The 25,996-nt window shown below is 45.8% G+C and overlaps 1 protein-coding gene across 3 annotated transcripts in view; it reads left to right on the top strand.

Moving 5' to 3' along the window:
• Nucleotides 1–25,996, top strand: part of Bem46 (abhydrolase domain containing 13-like protein Bem46) — a 75,087-nt gene that overhangs the window by 7,490 nt on the left and 41,601 nt on the right. For all 3 annotated transcript variants that reach the window (XM_072288886.1, XM_055066817.2, XM_050172047.3), the window contains exons 2-3: nt 233–464; nt 20,044–20,144. In XM_072288886.1, coding sequence (XP_072144987.1) covers nt 233–464; nt 20,044–20,144 — 333 coding nt within the window. The remainder of the gene's footprint in view (nt 1–232; nt 465–20,043; nt 20,145–25,996) is intronic.

Raw genomic sequence — 25,996 nt, forward strand, 5'->3', positions numbered from 1 at the left:
AACAGGGAGCGTGTAAGAAAAAGGTGACTTTGTACTCTGCTTGTGAGCTCCATGCGCCATGCACAACTGCAAAATTTGGCTGAGATGTTCACAGCAGCGTGTGCAGTCCACGGACTGTTTCTTCACCAAGCCCGAGGGGTGGCTCAGGACCCCTTTAATCTGCGAGAAGCATGCGTTTCCACAACTATGGAAAAAGTTTCTGCATCATGGCTACTGCTTCAATGATTGACAGGGCTGGTGTACCAGGTGGGCGATTGGCTGCTGTACCACCCGGAGCAGCCAGCCCATTCGCGCCTGTACGTGCCCTCGCCAAGCATGCTGGGCCTGCCGGCTGAGAGCCTGCAACTCAAGACACACGACGGGGTCACGCTGCACGCCTGGCTCATCAAGCAGCCACCTGAGCTGTTCAGCCAGGCACCCACCCTTTTGTATCTGCACGGCAATGCCGGGAACATTGGGCACAGGTTGGTGGTCCACTCGGCTCTGCTCCTCGGTGTTCGTAACTGGGTGAAAAGGGCGCTAGATTTTGCCCCAGTTGTATTTACCTTAGCCCTGTGCCACAGTTAGTGATGAATATTCTACGAAATTTTCTGGGCATTTGACACACAGGCATCTATGTTTCAGATGCATGCATTTAAACAGTTCACGTTTAAGAGAAAAGCTGTACACAGTGCAACTAATAATGACAATAGAATAGACAGCTGGGCTAGTCGATAATGATTCGTTACAAGTAGGGTAGCATAAAACGCAAGGAAGTAGTGCCTGCCCTGTTTACTTCTTTGTTCTCATCGTGTTTTGTGCTGCCGTATACTAATAATAATACTGACAAGTGCTAGTGTCTAGTGCTTCAAAGTGCAACTAAAAGCCAGCTGACTGATGTACTTATTATCGGCTATCACTAAGAGGTATGTATTTTTCTTCTGTTAACTCATTATTGGCTATATTGGTGAAAATTTTGGTAATATATTTATCATCGGTACAGGAGGGGTTAACAGCAACTATGCAATTTTCGAGTCTTTGTGACTTTTTTCAGCAACGTAAAAAAGAAATAAATTGGCCCTTGTAAAACTTCTCGAGATACTTGTTGAGCCAAAGTTCAATGCGTCAGTCTTAACTCTGTGCATCAGTTTGTTACTCCTTCTAAAGACATATTGCAGTGCAGTCAGCCATCTGGGTGTATCCGAGCTTCTTTTCCAAGCGAAGTAGAAACTTGAGGTGTGATGCCATGTTGGGAAATGCAGAGTTGTTTTTTATTTTCACAATCTGACAATTGACTTGTTACAGAAGGTAGGTAATTTAAAGCTATAGTTAAAAAAAATAGTAAGGGAGACATCTAGGAACCATAGAAACATAAGAAACACAAAATTCTAAGAACTTACAATTATCGCATAGTGACGTTTTGTTAAAATTGGAGTGTTTTCTGCTGTGATCTTGCAACTTTGTCCTGAAAAAGATTGCAACACCTCCATTGCTGTTATAGCTGGATTGTGCGTGTTTGTTGATACTGGCAGTTCTTAGGAATGAAGTTCACCAGAGTGGCAGTTTGGTCATGTTGGTGCAGTCAACTTCCTTTAATGCGACTCCGGTTAACTATATTTTTCGGTTTCTTTGATCTTGACTGAAAGTCACTGCGGTTATGCATTTCTGTGGGCCCGAACATTTGTTCTTTCAACCCTAAAATTGGCTTTCGCCAAATAATTCAAACTTCACCAATCAGCATTCACGAACCTAACCCCTAGCCTCAATAGTGACCCCTTTAGTGGCAGCAACTCTCTCGGTGGAGTTAGGGAACAGTCATGGTGTTGAACACACGTGATCTGAAGTTGGAAATGCCTTTTTTAAGGCTGCCTTAGAAAGATTTTCGAGCAATAACCATAGCTCACAATACCTGATTTGCTATTTATCAGATTCTAACGTGCAGCTTTTTTGAAAAATAGCATTGGCCCTAAAATTGCCTGCACGCTGCAGTCGGACACGAAATCAAAACCGTCTGTGTTCGATGCTTTGCCACACAACATGAATGTGTTGCGACGAAGCTAAGAACTGTGCATCAACGCTGATTTTTAGAAATTTGCTGTGCAATGCACATGGTTTTCTTTGCTGAAAAATTGGGTGCGCGTTAGATGTCTATTTTGTTTAGAAGTAATGTTCTTTTACTGCTTTTGACACATAGTAAGTGGGCACGTGTTTGATTCAGGGTCATGTTAGAATCGGGCAAATGCTGCCAACTGAATTCAGGGAGGTTTTAATATTCTGCATCTTGTTTAGTTCAATCAATTTCGCCTGTTCTGTCATGGTCGAATTAATGGAAGGCAACTGTATTCCATAAGGGCTACAATAGGGCAAACTGGACAGTGGTGTAAAAAAAGAAGGCACATGCATACCTGTGTGCAGTGGCGTACCAACTATTTCTATAGAGCGGAGGGGCAAACGGCAGTCGATCTGACCTCTTGCTCTATGTGTGTTTGTGTGTGCGTGCTTGTGTGTGTGTCTATATATGTTGCGAATTACTATTACAATAAGTGAAATAGCCTGGAAATGCTTCTGTCAGTTATATTTATATTTAACGGACAGGGACCTATTTGTCAATTGCGCATGGTGAACCAATGTGGCAGTAGTAGAACGTGTAGCATGATAACGAGGGCTGACAATAACGGCAATAGCGAGATATGTGCAGCACCCTGCTACAATGGAAGCACATGGGCTTGTTGTCTGGTGTTCGCCATGGGGCCGGATCTCGAGCACGTCGTCCGCTATAGGGCGTCCCAAGAAGGCACAATGGACAATTTCGTTGTCCAAGCAGGGATGTGCGTAGTAAAAAAGAAGCATTACTTGTGCGGTCACTATACCAAGAAAGGAAATTTAGTTTCAGCTGTAGTTTTAATGGACTTTCCATTGTGCAGCCAAAAGTACCAGTGCCTGCTTTCAAAGGGGGGCGGCAAATGACCTACTTTGCCCCCCCCCGTTTGCTGTTTGCTTGTTTACCGTTTCACATTGAATCAGTTCTAACTGTTGCTCTTCATTTGGAACCTAGTCTTTATGGCTTCAGAGAAGAAAGCAATGTTCATCGAAATCTGATGAACAGCAGATTTTATAACATGCAAAATGTAGCATGCCTCTAATTGTGGCACTGAAAAAAAAAGATGAAATATGCAGTGCTTGCCGTGGCGGAATGGAAATTTATCACACTTGGTGTCCATTGTCGTCACTTTAAGGGGACGGTGGACAATTTATTACTACAGCCAAAAATACTTCATCCTCCATGAAGTCTTTTGTGTTTCATATTTCATATTTCTTCATTATTCCACAAGCAGTCTAGTCTAGCCCAGGGGTCTTCAAACTTTTTTGGCCAGATGGCTGGTTTGACGACCAGTAGTGAGGTGAGGGCCAAATATTAAAGAATTAAATAAATATTACTGAAAATAAATTCATAAACATAAGTAACAGCACAATTAAAAACATTATTCCAATCAATCGCACTGCTTTCTTCAAGGGATTTATTTTAATTAAATGCATTGACATTCTTGCATAACGTCCTGAAAAAGAGCGAAATAACTGTTCTAGCACTTTAATTTTGCTTTTACTGCCAAGTCTGTGGTGGTACACAATTTGAAATGATAATAAACACGCTCGGTAGCAAGGAAACCTGTTCAGATTTTTTGGTAGCATGCAGTTTTCTTGTTTGCTCAGTCAATCTATCTGTAACAGGTAGATTTTACAGGACGTTGAAGTGGTCTGGCCCTTTGTTTTGCTGGTGTATCGTTACTGCAACACCAGTATTCCTGCAAATCCTTGGGCGCTGTAACTTAAATCTATCTCTATCTGTTTCTATTCCATTTCTGCCACTTGCCTTCCATGATTGGTAAAAAACTTTTCTGGCTCACCCAACTTTGCATTTTCCTAGTGTCACAAAAACTGGGAAAATGCCCCATCTGATATGATGTGTGCATGCTGATTATGCATGATTAGGCCAAACTAAAGCAAATTCATTCTTTGTAATTTTACACCTTTTTCTCCCTACGTCTGCTTCCTCTGTCCGTCACGCGAGGTAAAAAAATATAACCACATCAAACCACCTATGTACATGTCAAAGTGACTTGTACTCACTAAGGATACATTAATGTGCTGAACAAAAGTCAATTTTTTTCAGAATAGTCGAAATCTGCCCTTGTCCAAAAGGACAAGGGCAGACAAGGCCGGCAGCGGCATAGAAGGGCCAAAGCAGCTACAGCCCCAGCAGAAGTCTTGAGCGGCGCAACATCAACGCTTGTGGGACCAAGCTCGGCAGCATCTTCGTTTGGCAGCTATTTTTGCTGCAATCGCCACGTCCGTCAATCGAAGCATTTTGAAACACTGTAAATAACAAAGTATGAAGTGGTGTCTGCCAAGATGTCTAGGAGTGAGCCCTGTGAGCGCGTGCTGTCACAGGTCTTTGCGGATGCGAACAGCCAGTCCTCGCGAGGCGCAGAAGGCGCAGAGCGTGGCACCGAGGAGGAGTCAGTGCGGCAAATGCAATGCATCGTTGACATTGTTGAACTAGCCAAACCGCCTCGTGTGTACGCCGCTACGTTCAAATGCATGATCGGCATGATCGCAGTCGGGAACGCCCATCACGCCACCGCTATTTTCGAGAGCTTTGCGGGAAAGCTTACCACCTGTCAGCAGAGTGCGCGTGGTCTATGGTGGCGGAGTTTGATATATCCATTTTACGTCGGACCTCGTTCGAAACAAAAATTTTAAATACGTGAGATTTTCTCGGTGATATAGAAAATGTTCGATATATGCAGTAATTCGATATATCTGTGTTCAATATATCAAGGTTTGACTGTATTTCAGAACACAGACTGTGGAGTACTACTAGCAACCACTAGCAGCCCTCGGTGGTGTAACGCGTCGCTGGTGTAGGTCGTCACGAATGACTCAATGGTCAGGTTGACAATGTAATGCGCGAGTAGTTGGTTGGGCCGATGGATTAGAGAACAAGTCTATCAGCGAGGCGATCCAGTGGTCGTTGCGCTGTTCAGAAGCGATGGTGCGAAAGTTGATGGAAGAAACAGCAAGCTGGGATACGGAGCACCGGGCATTGTCGTCAGTAAGCGAGAGTGCAACGGCATCGGAGTGCTGGCGGCCGCTGCGTTAGAGCATGCGAATGTTGTCCTGCAGGTGAAGTGCCCAACGGGAAAGGCGGCCTGAGGGGTCCTTCAGTGACGACAGCCAACAAAATGCATGGTGGTCCATGACAAAGTCAAATGGGCGGCCATACAAATATGGCCAGAACTTGGTAAGAGCCCAAATTATTGCAAAACATTCTTTTTCCGTCACGGTGCAGTTACTCTCGGCTTTTGTAAGGGCGCAACTTGCATAAGCTGTGCCGAGGCCAACACCGCTGGCATCAGTGTGCACCTCCGCAGGGGCCGTCGAGTCACAGTGAAGCAAAATTGGAGGCGACGTCGGCAAACAGCACAGATTTGCAAACGCTTCATCGCATTTTGACGACCACGAACTGAGGGGCCCCCTGCTGCCAAGGAGCTTCATCAGGGGTGATATGTTGGTGGCGAAAATTCGGATGAAGCGTCCCGAAGTTTGGCTGAATTGGGCAGAATTCCATCGTTGGGGACGACATAACCGAGTAGGGTCGGCTGCGCTGCAGATCGGCACTTCTTTAAATTTAGTTGTAGGCCAGCTTTTCACGAGGACGTCGGAACACACCGGAGGTGTTGAAGGTGCATGGGGAAGTCCGGAGTGAAAACAACGTCGCCAAGGTAGCACAAGCATGTATGCCATTTCAAGTTGTTGTGCAGAACAGTATCCATCATTAGCTCAAAAGTTGGGGGCACATTACAAAAGTCCAAACGGCATGACGTAAAATTCCTAATAGCCGTCGAACATGACAAAAGCTGTCTTCGGTTGATTGTCGTCTGCCATGGGTACCTGCCAATACCCCGAGTGCAGATCGAGACAAGAAAAGAATTCTGCTCCTTGTAGGATGTCAGTGTCGTCGTAAAATCGTGGTAGTAGGCAAACGTTCTTGCGAGTAATGTTTCTGAGGTGCAGAAAGTCCGCACAGAACAGTATGGAACCTTCTTTTCTCGCAACGAGGACAACATTTGATGCCCATGGACTGTTCGAAGGTCGAATTACTTCGCTTTGAAGGATGCCGTCGAATTGCTCATTAATGACACGATGTTCTGCGGGAGACACGCGATGTGGGCATTGCCGCAGTGGCAGCTGGGAGCCAGTGTCGATACTATGCATAGCAGTGTACGTCTGGCTCAGGGAAGGTTGCCCGACCTCAAAAAATGAACGAAATTCTTCTAACAGGTACAGAAGCTGAGAACGTTGGGCCAGCGTAAGGTTATCAGCAATGGAGAAGCCAAACACATCACAGGGTGACAGAGCAAATGTAGAAATAGCACTGAGCATAGTGTAAGCGGCGCAGTTCATGTCATTGGGCATGGCCATAACTTGCATGGCCATAACTTGCATGGCTTCAATGGCTTCCATGCTGCCAAGACATTTCCCTCGCAGCAGCATCATAGTGCACGGGGATGGGTTGCTAACAAAGATATCGCTGGATCCCTCAGTGACTTCTATGGTCGCAAGAGGTAGCAGCATGCCTTTTCTGGTGCAAAAGCGGTCGGATGGAGAAAGTAGTGCTGCGGTGTCGGAGAGGCTGCTGCAATAGACAGACACAACCACGGACGAGTTCAGGGAGACTGTGGTGTTGTCTTGGACAAGTAGCTTGTTCAAATTTGAAGGACTGTCAGCCAGCATCAAGTCTGACAGTAGCACCGAGTTCTATTTCGGTGCGGGCGCAATAAATCACGGCATTGTGGTGGGAGAGAAAATCCCAGCCTGTATGAATATTCTGAGCTTTGGCTGTGCAAATGGACAGCCTAGAAAGGGGTGTCGTGACTTTCCAAAGTATATGGCAAAGTTTAGCGTCTATGCCACTTACGGCGGCTTCTGTGTCTACGAGTGCAGGTGCACAAACACCATCAACAAACACGTCAATTACGTTCGAGGGACTGCACTGAGGACTTTCACATTTTGACAGTGTATCAGCCCTTGCCTGTTGGACTACGACAATTAGTTTTCCTCATCCCGAGTGACGGGGCGAGGTCACAACAACGACAGAGAGCAACGACGAGGAGACGACGAATGTCGGGTAGTTAGCGTCGGCCGCAAAGTCGGTGACGTAGCTGACGAGGGGTCGTTATGGATGGTTTGGGTGGCTGGTCACGGGTGGTGCGGTGCTAGGCGGCTGCACACGATTACAAAAATGTGCAACGTGACCGGCGCAGCCGTATGCAATGCAGATGGGCTGGTTGTAATAAGTACACCACCGTTTCACTGGGGCATGTCCCTTCCATGTCACAGGACATGTAGTACGGGGCGGCTGCTGATATAACTGCAATGGGGGTTGCAGTTGGGGCCTACGCATGACGTCAACGTAATGGAAAGGCATACTTGGAGGGAGTAGTTGGGCCCACACAATGACTTCAGCGTGGCTTAGTGGAGCAGCTGCAGGAAAATGATGATGCTTATCCAGTAAGACCCCGGCGATTTCCTGCGCGATCGCATGATGGAGCGGAGGCATAAAATTTGAGGCAGGCTGTTGTATACGCTGCAGCTGAGCAAAGGTCATTAAGAGCTGGCGTGTGCAACTTCCTCCCGGACAAACGCTTTCATTTCTGCAAGCAGCACCGACTGGTCGGAGATGGTAGCCAGACCAGTAATGTGTTCGTTGCGCGATGAAGGGTGACGTATCAACGAGTGCTGCCTGTATAGCTCCTCATAGCTTTGGCATAGAGTGACGCTGTCGGTCACAGACTGAGGATTCTTTGCGAGAAGCATGTTGAAAGCATCAACCTCTTTCGCTTTCGTGATATGTCTGATTTTGTTGGACTCCAACATAATCGCATTGACTCTCTTACACAAGTCCAGAACATCCTCAGTGTAGCTGGTAAATGATTCACCTGGTTCCTGTGCAGGTTCGCACAAACGCAATTCCACACGCAGCTTGCGCACAGCCGGGCAACCAGATGCAGCCACTAAAGAGGTCTTGAATGAGGACCAAGTCGGAAAGTCAGACTCATGGTTGTCGTACCAGAGACTGTCCACACCTGCAAGATAGAAGAGCACGTTGCTCAGTTTCACGGGGTCGTCCCACTTGTTGTGGACACTTACCCTCTCATATGTTGTCAGCCAGTCCTCGGTGTCAGTGTCATCCACACTGCTGAAAATGGCGTTGCTGTGGTGAAGCACACCAGAGCACATGATGGACAGAGCAGGCATTTGCTGGGTCCAAGATGGACGTCGTAGGCAAAAGCACCCTCCACCACTTGTAAAGGCCTTTATTAGACACCGACATTTGGGACCGACCGTTAGAGCAGGGCACGGACTCCCAGGACGAGTGGCATTCACGAGGAAAAGTGCTGAAGAGGACGACCGACTAGAAAGCGCTGGAGAGGACAACACACTATAAATCCTCCTCCACACCTCCTATAATAAAGGAGATCATTTGATTGGCTTGTTAAAACAATGCTGCAGCTCACTGCCCGATGCTTGCGTAAGCTGTTAGGTAAATCTGATGTCAGGAGATAGGAATAAAATCACAATGAAATAAGTTTTATGTTATACAGTACCTTGGTGGCTTTTGTGCATAGTGTTCACGTTTGAGTAGTGTGGAAGTGTAGGGCGGTTGGCCTTGCATTTTCACAAATAAAATAACCCAATACACAGCACATAAGAGGCTCGTGTTGTTTCATCTTGCTCTGTATCCTGTGTATGGCACATTTTAACGTAAATCTTTTTTTTTTCTCTTTGACTTTTCCACTGCTGCTGCTGCTGTCTATCATAGCACATCAACATTTATGTACGAGGGTCGTTCAAGTCAATCCGGGTCCCTTTTTAAAAACAAATAGAAAAACAAATTTCAAAGTGTGAAAAGTGGATTTAGTTTTCTACATAACCTCCAGCTACAGTTATACACTTATCTCAGCATTTAACTAATGCCTGGAATGCTTCGGCATAGAAAGACTTATTATTACGACGGAACTATTGTAGGACACCATTCTTTGCTTCATCATAAGTGTTGAAATGTTTTCCTCCAAAGAATTCCTTCAGGGGCCCAAACAGGTGGAAATCACTTGGTGCTAAGTCTGGACTATAGAGGGTGGTGTTGTAATATCTCCCAGTCAAGTTCCTGGATTGTTTGGAATGTGCATTGAGCAGTATACGGTCGTGCATTGTCTTGCAAAAAGACCACACCCTTTGTTAACAAACCCAGATGTTCCTTCCATAAACTCTTGTGCAAATCACGCAGAACATGGCAATAATACTCCCTGTTGATAGTGACATTATGGGGTAAAAAATCAATGTAAATAATTCCCTGTTTATGCCAAAATACACTTGCCATCACTTTACCTGCAGACGCAACTGTTCGAAATTTTTTGGGAGGTGGTGATTCCGTATGCTTCCACTCCATTGATGGTCTTTTGGATTCTGGGGTGAAATGGTGAATCCATGTTTCGGCACATGTCATGATATGATTCAGAAAATCTTGGCCTTCCCTTTCATAGCGTTCCTTCGGTTCTCTACAGAATTCAAGTCTTCTGTGTCTGTCAAAAGCAGACAGCTGCTTTGGGACCCATCTAGAAGGGGTGTGTGGTAGCGCGATTAAAAGATGGGACAAAAGAAGACACACAGGGACAACCACATCCTGTGTGTCCCTGTGTGTCCCTGTGTGTCTTCTTTTGTCGCGCTACCGTGCACCCCTTCAAGATGCATTACCAACAAGCTCACATTGCAACCTTTGGGACCCAGTGTGCACTCCCTTTTCGGAACAACAGATGATCCTGAATTAGTGTGTTCACTGTTCCTCACAACAGATTACACACTCTTACAATTTCACGACAGGTTGTGCGACAGTTGTCCACGATCAGCTGCTCCAAGCGCTGAATGTTCTCCGGAATAATTACTGTGATCCACCATGGCCGGGGTCATCAGCAATAGAGATACGGCCATCTTTGAAACCCTTACACCATTCAAATGTCTTCCTGCGACTGAGTGTCTCATCACCATACTGAGCCTGAATTTCTCTGTAAATTTCAGCAGTGTCGTTGAGCGGAAATACGGGCGGGAAGAAACGGAGTGGATAGGACAGACGCTCACTTACAACTGAAGTTTAATGAAAGGTTTTCCAGGGAGCGGAGGGCAGCACATGTGCAGTCGGAAGGCTGATGCAAAGCTCAAGCTTAATCATATGCAAAAATTCTAACGCCCAAGGAGATATCTAATTTCTTTATCCGTAAAGGCAACTGACGGGACACTGACACACGTGGCAGATTGTGCGTATATCTGGCCAGCCTCAATAATTTCTCTCGCCAGTCTATCATTGGACATGTTTAAAATGGATGTATTTCTAAATAGTGGAGTGCAACCACAATCTTTGATGTGTGCTTGAGCTTTGTATCAGCCTTTTGACTGCATATGCGCTGCCCTTCGCTCCCTGGAAAACCTTTCATTAAATTTCAATTGTGAGTAAGCGTCTGTCCTGTCCACTCAGTTTCTTCCCGCCCATATTTCTGCTCAACGACACTACATGATGCACCAACTTGCTCAGCAGTCCGGGCTTCTATATTTCAGCAGGTTTTATGCCCTTGTTCACTAAAAACTTCATCGCAACGCGCTGTTCCACGTAGATGTTCACACTCTTGTCCGCCATCTTGAAAACAGTCTAGCCAGAAGTGCGTGAAATGAGCGCCGTCTACCAGTAACGGGACAGAGGTGCCAGTTTCTACTGCATACAAAACCTCCAGCCTAGGTTTCCATTTAAACTTGGAAAAAAAGAAAACAAGTCCCGGATTGAGTTGGACAACCCTCGTACATGGCAGGAGAGCGGCAGAGAGGACAGGCGATGCTAGAAACATGTTTGGACCTTTCCATCACGTTGCCCCAATGCCCTCTAGAGTGCTGTAATTACCCACCGCAGTGACTTAGCGGCCATGGTATTGCGCTGCTAAGTACGAGGTTGCGGTATTAAATCCCAGCGGCCACAGCAGCTGCATTTCAATAGGGGTGAAATGCAAAAACGTCCATGGGTCCCAAGCATGTTAAAGATAAGATCCCCTGATGGTCAAAATTAATATGGAGCCCCCTACTAGGTGTATCTCATAATCAAATCTTGCTTTTTGCATGTAAGACTCCAGAATTCAATTCAAAGTACTGTAAATATCCGTGAGATCCCACCTCCCTTTTTCCAATTACATTGCTGGAGCTGTAGCACTTGCTTTTGTACTCACCTGCAACAGTCCAAAGGGGAGTGAAGGCATGGTAGAGGAGGCAGAGAGTGGTTAGAACCGACAGACTGAGGGAACAACGCCTTGCTACTTTTCACATCTTTAGTAAGCGTGGGAGAGAGAAAAGGTGACGTAGGAAGGCAAGGAAACACTACTGCTAGACACAGCAGCGGTTGCAGACTAACTGGATAGATTTCGATTTAAGGTATGATAGGGTACGTTTCTGCTATTCCTAAAAAATGAACACTGCGCAGACTTGTAAAATGGGTCAGCTGAAGTAGGGCAAGCAGATGAAAAGCTGCTTTAAAGCATTGCGGCATCTAGACAACACTACAGAAGCGAGTGGCTGTCCATCATATCAGCACTTCTGTACCTATCGCAGTAGCTTTCTAGTTACGGTGTTGCTAGAGGTCATGGGATTGATCCTGGCTGCAGTGGCTACATTTTGACGGGAAAAATGCAAAAATGCTCGTACACTTCTAATTAGGTGCACGTTAAAGAATCACAGGCGGTCGAAATTAATCCGGACTCCCCCACTGCCATGTGCCTCATAATCAGATTGTGGATTTGGGACGTAAAGCGCCATAATTTAATTATAGTTTAACACTTCTGTCAAGGTGCGATATGCTGTGTGAGGCAATGACAGTACTGATCTTCTCGTAGGCTATAAACAATGGCGTACAGTAACGCCTGAAGCAAACATGTCTCGCTGTGTGTTCTGTGTACTATGTAGTCAACAGAAGGCGTGTACACAAGTAACATTTGAGATCAACTCACAACTCGTATTGCACTCAATGCTGATGAACTGAAACATTCGGTGTAAACATCACCGCCATTTATCATCAATCAACACAAATAGCACAGAGACTTTCGCTTACATTGATTTGAACGGTGCGTGGGATCCACATAATTTTTTTATCCTGGGCATTGTGCGCATTTTAAGAGTTGGCAGAAAAGGAGACCCATGTAGGTTGGAATAAGAACTTAGTTTACTAAAATCATACTTGTAAATGTTATGCGAACCACACCTCATATTTTTAAAAATTTCTTTCTGTTCGCTGTTATTGCAGCCATGCAACCTTACTTGCTATATGTTGCAGTATACTGTGTTTGAACCGTAATCGTTGCCGTACTGTATACCTTACTCGAAGGGGTCTGGAATCGCCCCTTGAGCTTGGTGAAAAGGCATAGTCTTCGGATAGCATACGCTGTTGTGAACATCTCGGCCAAATTGCAAGTCGTGCACGGCACATGGCGCTCCCAAGTAAAGCGCGAAGTCACCTTTTTTTCAAACACACTCTTTTTGAGCGAGGCTGCCTCCTCACCCACTTCGAAGCTACCGGTGGCTTGCATACATCTTCATATGCAAGATTCCCGTAGACAACTGCTATTCTCTCATAGCTAACGTCAATCAAAAATAGTGTTTTGATCAGTGCACTTTTTTTTACTTGTACTGTGTCTATTTATAAACGTAGTTTAATAAGCTGGCTGAAGCAAGCCAGAATTTGTTTCGAATTTCGATATGGCGAGTCCCTGAAGCCAACTACTGTCTGCTCATGCTCGGCTGCGGCCACCTGCATAGAAACTAAACTTTGTCCACCCTGCTTATCGGTATGACAGCTGTCGGGCTTCACTCATTAAAACTTTTAATGCTAAAGCCAGCCGTGAATCACGAGAAACATAAGGTCACACCACATGTAAACTTGCTAGTATGTGCCAACTCAGGGAGACTCCTGGCTAGGTGCCCTGGCAGATATCGCTTCATATTGAGCTTTTGACAGCGCTTCAAAAGGTGCAGTGTGCATGTGGCTACCATCCGTCGGCCAAGCTGGTGCAGGACAAAGACACCATCTGTCATGGCCAGACTGAAGCACATTAGCACGAGCACGCACTCCAGCCCTGATGTGCACATAGCAAGCGTTGCGCACAGTTGCATGTAGCTGCATCTGCTACGAAGTGCACCACGGCTGCTGTGGAGGGCTGCGACTTACTGCGGCTCGCCGAGGACAACCGTGCGCACCTGGTGACGTGGCTCCAGGCACGTGGCGAGCCAGCCCGAGCACCAACATCCAACTGGAACAGGTCGTCTGCTTCTCAAATCGCACACCTTCGAGGTGTGTTGCCACCGTGGCTGAAGCTCAATATGTTAGGAATCCTCTCAATGCAAGTCCACAGTGTGGCATCCATCGCTTAGCCAATGTGGGTACTGCTGGCGTACTCACACGAGCAAAATAAAGATTGTTTCTTTCGACTCTCAGAAATTGAGTGGTTGCTGTAGAGATAACTGTGGAAAGAAATGTGCTACTTGCCACTCGGTGCAACAATACCGAGCCACACTTAGCTGTCTCGTACACTGTAGCACAGCAAATGGATGGGACTCCGTGGACGTAATCTTAAATTGAGGGGTAACCTTTGAGTTTGGCGTATCATAGCCGACAAAATTGGTAGTGGTGGCATCTACGTGAACATCCAAAATGAACGGTGACATTCAGTAGGCGGAGCGTTGTAGTCCAGGATACTTTGTGCATATGAAGGGAAAAGGTTGTGTTGGCACTAATCCTTGAATAGAAGCAGCAGATCACACACTTTTGATTTTGCACTTGCGACAAACTTGAACAACCGCAGTTTTGGCCTGAAGCCTTCTTAGTCCTTGTACAGGTCACGATTGTGGTGTGCGTCTCCTTGCAGCTTGTCAGTGAGCTTATTCAGTGGTCCATTAGGTTGACGTGAAAGACCAATTTCCAGAGACACCCGCAACTGGACAGTAGTGACTCGGGATGATCCTTCTGTGTAAGAAATTCCTTTTCTTCCTTAAGCTTAAAGAAAACTTTTCTGCAGCTCGGCCACCGAATTTGTGAGCTTGGATTCCGTTGCCTTTAGAAATTTACGAAACTGGTAATGATTGAGCCCATGCGACCTCATAACATTAGAAGCTGAAACAACAGGTTTCAGAACACAGCACATGCCAAGAGTGATTTTTTAAATCCGGGCATCATTTCCCCCCATCAATTGTAACAGAGTGTAGTTTGCCCTTTTATAAACTGTATGCGAACCATCTTTTTTAATTCCTTAAGGATGTATTTGCCTGTTTTTGTGCCATGCACTCTATGGACTGAAGAAAGGAGCTTATACTAAAGACACGGGTGATAAGCTGGCGAAAGCTTTCTGAGCATGCCATGCCTGGGCGAAGTCAACAAAGCTTTGTCACATCTTCTGGCTAATCAGAGTCGCATGCTCCACAAGTGATGGTCGCGTGAGGCTCCTGATTCATCAGCGCTACCTCAGATGAGGTGCTGTCGTGGCGTGATCCATAACTGCAGCGTAGCCGGCTCCAAGAAAGAAGTGCGAGAACCGTGCATGCAGGCACAGGGGTGGCTTTGCGGCGGAACATAGTCCGCCTGCAGTCCCGCCATCATCGGTTCGGCTGCCGCTGCCAGTGGGCTGGTCGAGAGGGCGCCGAAGGCCGTAGTTTGGAGAACCCTGGTCTAGTCTGTGCACATGGTCTTTGGCTCCATCGTCGATAAGCCACTCGTACAAACGTCAGTGTAGTGACGAATTCTCGCAACGGTTTGCCACCTGCCACAGTGCCAGTCGGCTACAAATTTGTTGTCACAGCTGCATGGTGTTGGTTGTTATTATTGGTGTGCGAATAGGGATTTATGAGACTGAATCGAATACAAATCAAATGGTCCCAGAGGCAAATCGAATAGAACATTGAATACATTTCAAATAGTGAATAGCCATTATCACAATTAATATAAAACGATGCTCACATTCCAGTATTCTTAAAGTTAGCAAGTTTCTTTCATTACATCGTGTGTTATGAAGCATTGTTTATTAACCCTTTCGCTGTCGGACGTTTCTGGCCGTGACGCACCCCCAGTGTCGGCTTGGTTTCAGGGAACGAGCATAACAGGGAATGAACATAGCAATTTATTTTTGATTATGATCGGTATACAAATAACATAGTCAATGCAATATGCACATTTCAGTGTTCTGCAGCTGTTGTTAGTAAACATCATCATCATCATCATCAGCCTGACTATAAAATCCGTTCAACATCTGAATCTGACGATGCAGCACCCTCTTCCTCTCATGCGACTTTGTCCGAGTCCGAATCCGAGCTCGGCTCGTATTCTGAATCGGAATTCAGCCACCGCTCCCATGAGCAGACGAAGGTCCCGCGCGCCGAGCCATCCGAAAGTAACCGCGCGCAGGGAGGATGCGCTTTCAGTCGCCCGCGCAACGGAGAGAAATGGGACGTTGCGTGATCGAGAAGACAGAGGGAGATGGAAAAAGGCTAAACAAAGTTCGAAGGGCTTTACGTTTACTGCTGCAAGTCGGAAGCGAGGGTGCGGCGAGAGAGCGAAAGCAGCAATCGAGTCACCCTTTTTGGAGAGGCAACGGCACGTGCGCCTGAACTTGACGCGCCGTAGCAGGCACACCAACAGAAGAAAAATAAAAACCTTCAAACCAGCGGAGATTACAGAACAACCCTTGAACCCATAACCACACGCGCGCGACGCATGATCCAGCGAACGCGGAGCCACCGCGCCACTCAGCAAAGAGAAAGTGGGGAGTGGCAGTCGCACCGTACTCTTCAATACATGGACTAACACTGGTTGGAGCGAATATACGAACTTGTAGAAAGAGTCAACAGATGGCGTGGCCAATCCCGGAGCGCCTGCTTTGCGCTCAGGCGCGAAATTTTGAACGCACGATAGAGAACGTACCGGTACGTCAGTGACACCGTGGGGGGGAAGCGCGATGACGTACCGGTATGTCCGTGACAGCGAAAGGGTTAAAAGCACAAATGGAGCATTAGAAGCAAATGAGCAGTTTCTTCAAATGCACAGAGCTCTTCAGAGCATGCGCATGATTGCTGTAGTGCCTGTAAGATATGGCCGCCTGAGTGACGCAGCCTGCTCCACTATGCAAGCTCTTGTGTTTTATGTCTATACAGTGAAACTTTGTTAAATCATAGTTGACCGGAGCTCTGAAAAAGTATGTACTAAACAGCAGTAGTACTTAACCAAAATAGCGTGAGATCGCCGACTTACCTGTCAAAACTGGAACTCTTGAGAGAGTGCAATGAAAGCGTAGAAAACATGCAGTATTTATTCATTTTGCGTGACAAAAGCCTCTTATTTCCGTTTGATGCCACCACAGCCTAGCAGCGACGACAGCAGCCTCAAGCTCCCTTAAGCTGCAAACCGGCTTTTCCGCTAGCCCCTCTTCTCGGCAAACAGCACCCACATTAGGCTGACGTAACACACAGCTTCTGCCACTGACGGGCCTGAATCGCCCATGCTGTCACTTTCCGTGTTGTCCTCATCACTGTCATTAGGCAACACTTTAGCCATAACAGAGGCAACGATGGCAAAAAGTTGAAAATGATGGCAAAAAGTTGAACCTTGAAAAGTTTAACCTCATAGCCAACATCTTTTCGTGGTCCCAGCAGCACTGCCGATCGTCTTCTCCTTCGCATTCCAAATGCCCCAAGCCATAGTCAGCGGTAGATCCCTCTCGTGTGCCAGCGCCGACTTCGGGACACATTCGACTGCACAAATGATGTCCAATTTGTCTTTTATGCTGAGCACCCAGTTTTTGTCTGAGCTTCGCCATGACGCGAGTCCCAGCTTCCATGACGCAACAACACAGGCCACCAGGCCACCACTAGCCAGCCACAACACTCTTGGTCAACGGTGAAATGAGGGTGATAGTAATGTTGCTTCACTCTTCCAAGTACCTTCTGCGTTTGCACTTGGAGGCCGTTCAGATCTCTGAGGCTCCTTCTTCTGCCTCACCAAGCTACCGCTGTGATTGCACTACGAAAAGTGCATACACTGCGTGTTAACCAGTACGTACGCAGTAAGTTGGTACAGTTTATGCAGATACAAAACGCGTTATGTTCAATGGCTGTTGAGTCGGGTATTTGACTTTACTACTTTTAAAAGGAAACTACTGTTTAAGCGGGTGCAGTTTAATGAGGTTTTACTGTACTATGCCGGCATTGTATACTTCTTCTCCCACTTTATATTTATTTAGGTGCAGTCTCGTTTGAAAATATTCAAAAAGTATGAAAAAAATATTGGCACTTACGAATAGTATCTATTCAATTTTAAGACAGACTCAAATAGGATACTTCTTGATTCGTTATTTGAAAGTTTTGAATATTCAAAGTTGTTATGCCTAACCAGCACTGCTTTATGGGTTGCGGCAACCAAAGTTACAGTTTCGTGTGAAGTTGGCAAAGGTCTTTTCCCAGTGACTGTTTGAAAGTGGAACCTTGCCAACAACATCATTAAGTGCGAGCGCCAACCTGAATGCTCCCAAACATCTTCAGCCTTGCGCAAGTGGGTGACGTCCAAAACTTCAGTTGTCATATTATATTAGGGTTGTAGAAGTACCGAATAGTAGATTTCGAATTGAATACCACATCAAATTAAGGAAAAAGCCAAATATCGAATTGAATATCGAATATCAGAAAATTTAACGAAAACATTTAAATTGCTTCCAGATTTTGTGCATGCTGAGGAGGCTAATCCCATTACTTAACAAGAATCCTGCTAGCTATCATTAACTTGGGTATCTATGAATGAAGATGCATAGTTTGTTCTACTCTTAATAAAGGGCTCACCAAATTAGTATGCCAGCACTGATAACAACTCAGTTCGCATGCGAAGGTCTGGAAAATATATTTTATTAATGGAATGTCTGTCAAATAGGACCAAGTGCTTTTTTGCTTCTAAAGCTGAAAAAATAGCGAAGTTGTCCGAAATACTAATGGGATTTTCAGTTTAATAGTTGACCATGCTGTGTTTCAAGGCAATTTTCTATTGTTTATAAAGTGCTGCTTTCCAGTTCTTTCCTCAAAACAGGAGGGTTTTACCATCTTTATGGCAGGTGGTTTCTGTGGGTCATTTGTTAGTCGTTACAAGACCAATCTGCATGACAGACAAAAGCAGGGAATGTGCATCACGTCACTTGGCGCTGCTCCGCGCGGTCATTGACACCACACGTGTCAACCGTGGTTGGTGCCACCGGTAAAAAGTTCTGAAATTGGCAGACCCACAGCAAGTTGGCACAACATGCCCCCCCTTTTTTGTCTGCAGTCTGTATAATGCATCTGTAGCCAAGGGTCACCGCGCTTTTGCAGGATATTTTAGAGCCAGTCATGTAAATCCTAAGCTAGTCTTGTGACAGGTCACTTGAAGCTATGAACGGAGACCATTGTGCACCTACGAACAGCGTTTGGAACGAGGAGCCACCACATGGTATTTCGCAAAAATGGCAGCTGTGAACATGTAGCGGTCATCCCATGCACTCGCTTTTGTTGGCGAAGCTTTCGGAGGGCCATGTAACTACCCACCGTGAATAGAGCTGCGTTGATCTGGTAGCCGCAACCTCAGTTGCCGACACCCAACAGCGCAGCTCCAATTAGGCCTAACAGGCTAGGCAGTGTGGCAGTGTGGCCGTGATGAAAGTTCGCCACTGGACATAATGATAATGAACTGCAAACTGTCACGGAAAGCTCGTCGCTAATTTGTTCCTGTAGGTGGCCCATTGGTGGTCGGTCGCAAAAGCACGTGCGTGGGTTAGATTGATGGCTGTCGAAGTGGTGTTCGGGTTTGCAGTCAACCAGCCTGCAACTACCGCAAGCATGCATGCCTAGTTTGTCTGTCTGCTCGCATGTTTCAATCGGTATCCTCAACCTAGATGAACCTTGTACCGATAGAGATTGCGCTTCGTAAGAACGATGCACATGTCAAGGCAGCAAGCATAGCCGTGTCATTCGCCGACGGTACCAATATTTGAAAGATCGAATATTCGAGCATTAGCTCACCCCTATTTTATATTGGTTCAGTAGAGAGCGGCACCCCGCCACTCTCTCTACATAGGCATGTAGGAAAAGACTGCTTTCGTAGCTGGGGAGATCTCCTAATTATTGGGCATGTCAGAAAAATCTAGCAGCATTTCTAGTTCGACTTGTCGTTGCGTGCTGTTCTCCTGCACCGAAAAATTGCCTCGTGATTGTAGAGGAACTTGTGGCGGTATGACTAACGCCTCCAAAGTGGACGAAGAAGAAGGTGGGCTCGTGTGCAGAGAGCACAAGAATAGAAAACGCTAGCGCGCTCGACCTGAGCGGCTGCTCTGTCAGCTGCTTCTGAGATCCCGCTGCACCGTGGCTGGCCGGCCTAAATAAATCGTGGCCACGCCGGCTACCACTTCACGCCACCTTCCACACATTTGTGACCCTAGCGACCGAGCCCAGCCTCGCCAGGGTCAACCCGCAGACTCATCGTTGCCTTGTCTTTTCTTTCAGCCGTGTCAAAAGCAATGTGACTTGCTCACCAAAACTGCAACTGTTGATCACTCATGTTTTTGAATTTGTTTATATTGAATAGTTTAAAAGTTTTGAATGGGTAATATTTAAAACATGCTCTCAATGGCGTCTTGTTGCGTGCAGTCAGCAAAGCCATAGCCTTCGAAATTAGCCTTTGTTACTCGGAGCATGGATTTGGACACCGCCCATACAGAAATTTGAAACAAAGCAAATGCTGAATAGTGTAGTGTTTGACCAGATATGTGAAAATATAGAATATATCTGCACATGCCGGCTCTTTAATGGAATAAAGCATTTAACTGCAGGTACAGCACCAGTTTTGCCCAATTCTTTTGACCTCTGTACTGCTGGTTGTGTTCTGAGAAGCCAATTGGTGGCGTGACATTGCTGCAGGCTGCCGAATGTAGGCGGCCTCTTCCACCGCTGTGGATGCAACATTCTGCTGCTCGAGTACCGGGGCTACGGTCGCAGCGAGGGCACTCCCAGTGAGGAAGGTCAGTGCTGTCAAACAGTTGCTTTGTCCCGAGAAATTCCTGTGCCACATTGTGTCAGCTTGGAGCAGCAAGGAAGACATTTGTGCCGGCACGTCTGTGCTAGTTCTCCAGAGTTTACCGTAGCAGATACTCTATGCGGAAAGGCCAAGGAAACGTAAGTATATTTGCCATTTATAAGAAATTTCTACGACTGTTCAGTAGGTTTGTCACTCTTGACCACTGGTGTCAGGGCCACGCCAGCCCAGGTCCTCTGAAGACAAACTCTTACTATTCTGTTGTTTTGCATTCCTGATATTTCAATCTGAGAAGATTTAAAGGACATTAAAGTTTACTATGAAGTCAAGTTAAAGTGATAAAGCAATGCTCTAGAACGTCTAAGGCATCAATATAATTGCGAACAGAGCTTTAGTAACCGAGAAGTTAAGGTAAATGCATGACACGATTTGAGACCCCCCAGCGACATTCCGGTACTAGCCCGATGACAAAGGTACTCCTCTTCATAATTTATGTCACTAGTACTCAACTACTCATATTAGAAAGATCATTTCATTAGGTTTTAAGACGGAAGAAAATGCTACCTGTCTACTTCTATTTGATTCTAAGGAAAAATAACATTTTGACATGAGCCTTCAGCAGTATGGGTGGTCCAAAAGTTTGGTTTTCGCTCAACTCTGCGCGCTCAACTCTGCGCCACGCGCGCTTTGCACTTTTAGTTGTTTCGTTATTGCGTCGTGCTGTACTGGTTCTGCTGGCTCATGAAACTTGCATTTGGAACAAGCAGTGAGAATGCCACGTCCGTGTGATGCCATGGGATGCGCGAACGGTCCGCGGAACTTGGCCAAGGGCAGTTGCAGCGGCGAATCCAACGTTATGTGTCACTGTGTGCCAACGAGCGAACCTCTTCGTTCGAAGTGGTTAAGTGCCGTACCTCTGCCACAGCGCATTGGCAAAGAGCCGAAAAATCGCAGTGTGCTCGCTGCGCTTTCGTCCAGAGGATTACGAGTGCACCGCCGACTTCCTGAAGTCGTGTGGAGTGCATGCCAAAGCAATGCTTTCCCGTAGTGCTGTTCCATCGGTCTTGCTTGCATTCTCCGAAGCGCAAGAACAAGTGCAGGTCGAAGACAGGGCGGTGAGTGCGGCATTTGGTTTTCATGAAGCAAAAGCTAAAAATGTGCGAATATGTACGGCCATGACATAAAGTTTGCATTTTCTTGTAACAGGCCCCGTTAGATGTGAGAAGAACAATGCAAAATTTATTAGAGATTATGCGAGCGGGGATTACACTGCAATTAATAATGAGCTTGCAGTATTCATTGATGGCTGTATACCAGAATTTTTCAGCCATACCGTGGAAGAAAATTGGAACTTGTTTAAAAACAAAGCCACGTCCCTTGTCGCTAAATATGTAGCACTGCGCGAACTTTCCGGAAAGAAACGCTCTCCTTGGTTTTCCACGGAACTAACAAGACTGTCAAACAAGAAAAAACGTCTTTTGTGCAAAATGCAGTTGAACATCTACTCGTTGGAATGATTATTCTAGTGCGCTGCATGCTTATGTACCGCATTAAAAGAAGCAAAGGATGTTTTCTTTAATACCTATCTACCTTCACTCCTTTCTACAAATCCATCAAAATTTTGGAGCACTGTTCAAATAAAAAAGAAAAATATCATATCTCTTACAGATACGTATGGTAACACCATGAGCAATGCAGAATGTTGCAATGTCCTAAATGACACTTTCGCGAAATCTTTTTCTATTTGCTGTGTTGATACAGTGCCGCACATGCGCAAATATTTTTTTCCCATGGATCCACTTGCTGTCAATCTTGCGGGGATTTTCAAGTTAATTGAAGATTTAAAACTATCGTCTTCCTGTGGTGCTGATGAAATTAATTCTAAATTTTTGAGGAATACTGCTGTCTACTCTATATTTTTTATGTACCTTTTCACCCAATCTATTGAGTGCACAACTTTGCCCGCAGACTGGAAGGTGGGGAAGGTGGTCCCTTCCGCATTCTCTTCTCAATTACAGACCCATTTCACTTACCAGCGTGCCTTGCAAAATTCTTGAACACGTAATATTTTCCAATCTTGTCTCATTTCTTGAATCCAACTCTTTCTTCACTTCATCTCAGCATGGGCTTCGTAAAAACTACTCCTGCGAAACACAACTAATATCGTTTATACATAACATTTCTTTCTCTTTAGACAAAGGCCAAGTCATTGACTGTATCTTTCTAGATTTTGCGAAAGCATTTGACAAGGTGTCTCATCACTTACTGCTTCTTAAACTTAGTACTCTTAATATTGACCCTAATATCCTGAAATCGATAGAATGTTTTCTCAACAACCGTATCCAGTTTGTAACAGCTAACGATTCCGCATCCCCGCACTGCGCCATGAAGTCGGGTGTTTCGCAAGGCTCCGTCTTGGGACCGTTATTATTCCTATTTTATATAAACGACTTACCTGCTGTAGTTAATAGTTCTATTAAACTTTTTGCCGACGATTGCGTTCTATACCGTGAAATAACTAATCAGCATGATAACTTTATGTTTCAGAAAGATCTAGATAGCATTTCAAGGTGGTGCTCACAATGGCTAATGTTCTTAAATCCGACTAAATGCAAAATTACGTCTGTCTCACGTCGCTCGAACTCACCAACTCCTTTCGGCTATATTATCAATGAAACCAACCTTGAGCACAAGACTTCCTACAAGTATCTTGGAATCCAGCTAAACAGGAATCTTTCGTGGCATGCGCACATCGAATATATCACGAACAATGCAAACAGATTTCTTGGCTACATTCGCAGGAATTTCTCAAAAGCCCCACCCCATTTGAAGTTACTGCTCTACAAAACACTAATTAGACCAAAGCTAGAGTACGCGTCATCTGTCTGGGACCCTGGTCAAAAAACACTAGCAGATACCATTGACTCAGTTCAGAACAGGCCAGCACGTTTCATCCTTTCTAATTATTCCCCCACATCTAGCGTTTCTTTAATGAAATCAAACCTCGGCCTTATTAACTTACACATACGAAGAAAAATTTTCCATATCTGCCTTTTTCAAAACATCGTTTACCAAAACAGCTCGCTTAAACAAGACTTAATTTCAGAGCCTTCATACATGTCGTCGCGTCTTGATCATCGGTTTAAAGTGTTCATTCCTTTCTGTCGCACAAATGTTTTCTCCGACTCATTTCTGCCGAAAACCAGTGCCGAGTGGAACCGCCTTCCCCCCTCCATCGCCTGCATCGTGGAGGCATCATCTTTCAAGACTGCAATAGCTGATTATGTTTTGAATTTATCACCTTAATACAAATAATTGTTTGAGCATGTATTTTTTATTATTATTATTGTACCCACCCCCTCTGTAACGCCCTTCTGGGCCCTGAGGGTACTGTAAATAAATAACTAAGTTGCCGTCGTAGTAGTACGCAACGATGCCGGCAGCGCGAGCCCTCAGCAGCAGGTCATGTTCATCAGTGCTTAAATCACTGAAGCCAAGCCCAGCATCGCGAGCCAATGTGTCGTTGTCAGGGTCGTCCATTGCAACGAGCGTCAAAGTTGGCGTCATAAAATAAAGAACCAGCTTATCGCGCACTTTCCCTTCCGCTAGCCACCATAGTTCCGCTTTCGCGCTGCTGTCGGCTCTGTCTTGGCTCTGTTTCTGGCCGCGCTTTTGCGTTTTGCACAGAAAAGCCGTAGCGCCGTCTGCGGGTGCTCTTTTACTCGCCAACGGGGCAACGTCAGTATGAGACCATGACGTCACCACTCCTTGATTGGAGGGCGGGCGGTTTGAACTGTGCTAGAGGTACGCGGACGCTTCAGAACGCATTTTCTCTTTAAATAAGTCTCTCCTTTGCATGAAACAAGCGTTTCGAAGTTTCTGGGATGGTATTTCAACAGTCCGCGTTGACTTAATATTAACCTTTAGTGTCCCTTTAACATAAAAGGCAGGCGCTGTCGGTGTTTTGTTTCATGACATTTGTTTGTGAGCTGCCATTCACAAAATTCCAAGGAATAAGTTTGTAAAGAATGTAAGACAAGGTATGAGCAACTTTAGTGATGTTATACGATCATATAGAATATGCAGGGCTCGAGATTACTTTCTCGGCTGCAGACACTGGCGCCAACGTCTACGCCGACACCGGATTTTCCGCAACACGGGGCCCTTAGCACTGTCGCGTTAAAAAGGGCCCTTGGGGCATTAAAGGGACACTAGAAAGAAACACTAAATCAGTTTAGACAGATGAGGTATTCTTTGAAAGCTATATATATTTGATTATTAGAAGAGAAATTGAAGGTCCAAGTTCAGTCCTTATTTTTTTTTTTTCCTTTTTTTTCTGTGCTGGTACGTCAGTGTGATGTCGCAGATTTTTAAGCATTTTTCCGTCTTAGTGTATCAGGTAGATAAGCTGAAGTGATACGTGCCTGTGTGTAGCATGTTCGGCGCATGCTCGCCACTTTTGTGCCCTTTCCTGTACTGGGTATAAAACGAGCACGAATAAACGCTTGGGTGTCATTGTTTGCTGAGAATTAGCCCAGGCTGTTACTCTGTCGACACTACTAACGATGCATGGTGTAAGAAGTCACGACCATAGTGCTCTGGCACAGTAAAGAAGCATAGAACTTGTGAAGCCACCGGAACCGCAACACTGCACCGGCGAAATCAGTAAGCAATGGAAGCTTTTCAAACAAAAGTTCTAACTTTTTTTTTGGTTGCCTCCGAGCCCGAGAAGAAGCCTCGACCGGATGCCCCAAAGATTACTTTACTGCTAACTGTGGCAGGCGACGACACACAGGAAATTTACAACTTTACCTTCGGGGATGATGAGAGCCGGGCAAGTTACGCAACTGTCATCGCCAAGTTCGAAACCTACTGTGCAGAATAGCTGAATGAAGTGCACGAGTGCTACCTGTTCAGGCAACGCGTCCAAGCTCAACATGAGCCAGTCGGACAGTTTGTCGGAGAGCTCATGAAGATGTCTCGTTCCTGCAACTTTGGCACCATGGCAGAGTCGTTCATACGCGACCAAATAGTCTTTGGTACAAATTATGACAAAGTAAGGCAAAAGCTGCTGCAGGATAAGAAACTGACCTTGGCTAAAGCGGAAGAAGTCTGCAAGGCTGCGGAAATTACTGCCGTGCAAAGCGAAATCTGGTCTCGAGAACAGAGCTAGATTGACGCTGTCAAACTATGGCTCCATACGAAGCAGCAGCAGTGCGATGAACAGCCTGCAATGTTCAAGTGCCGCAGGTGTGGACGTATGCACGGTCCGCGAAGCTGCCCTGCATTTGGCAAAGTGTGCAGAAAATTCCAAGGGCAGAATCATTTTGTTGTCCGTTGCAAGGTGAATAGACAAGTTCGGGAAGTGAGGAGCACCGAAGATAGCAAAGCAGAATTTGACATCCTCGATGTATCTGTCAACAGCGTTGGAAGATTTTGTGACCGTGACTGGGTGGTCAGAGCGCAAGTTGCGGACACGGCACGAGACTTCAAAGTTGACACAGTATCGCCAGCCAACCTTGTGCCATTTTCTGCCTACAAAAAGCTGCAGCCGAGGGTATCCTTGGCTAGAAGCAACCGTATCCTACGATGTTACAATGGAGGAATCATCAAGCATATTGGAGTTATGACTACCACGGTCGCCATCAGAAGCAAGACAGCAAAGATTAATTTCTTCGTCGTGAAGAAAAACCAACATGCCATACTTGAACTGCGAGCCAGCGAACTGCTTGGACTGTTCTCGCGCACCGTAAACGACGTGGGAATAAGCAGCAGCGAGACAGTTGTCCAACAGTTTCGACACCTTTTTTTCTGGGACTGGATGTATCAAGCGACCAT

The sequence above is a fragment of the Dermacentor andersoni genome, chromosome 6 (genome assembly GCF_023375885.2).
Source record: "Dermacentor andersoni chromosome 6, qqDerAnde1_hic_scaffold, whole genome shotgun sequence".
Lineage (NCBI taxonomy): Eukaryota > Metazoa > Arthropoda > Arachnida > Ixodida > Ixodidae > Dermacentor > Dermacentor andersoni.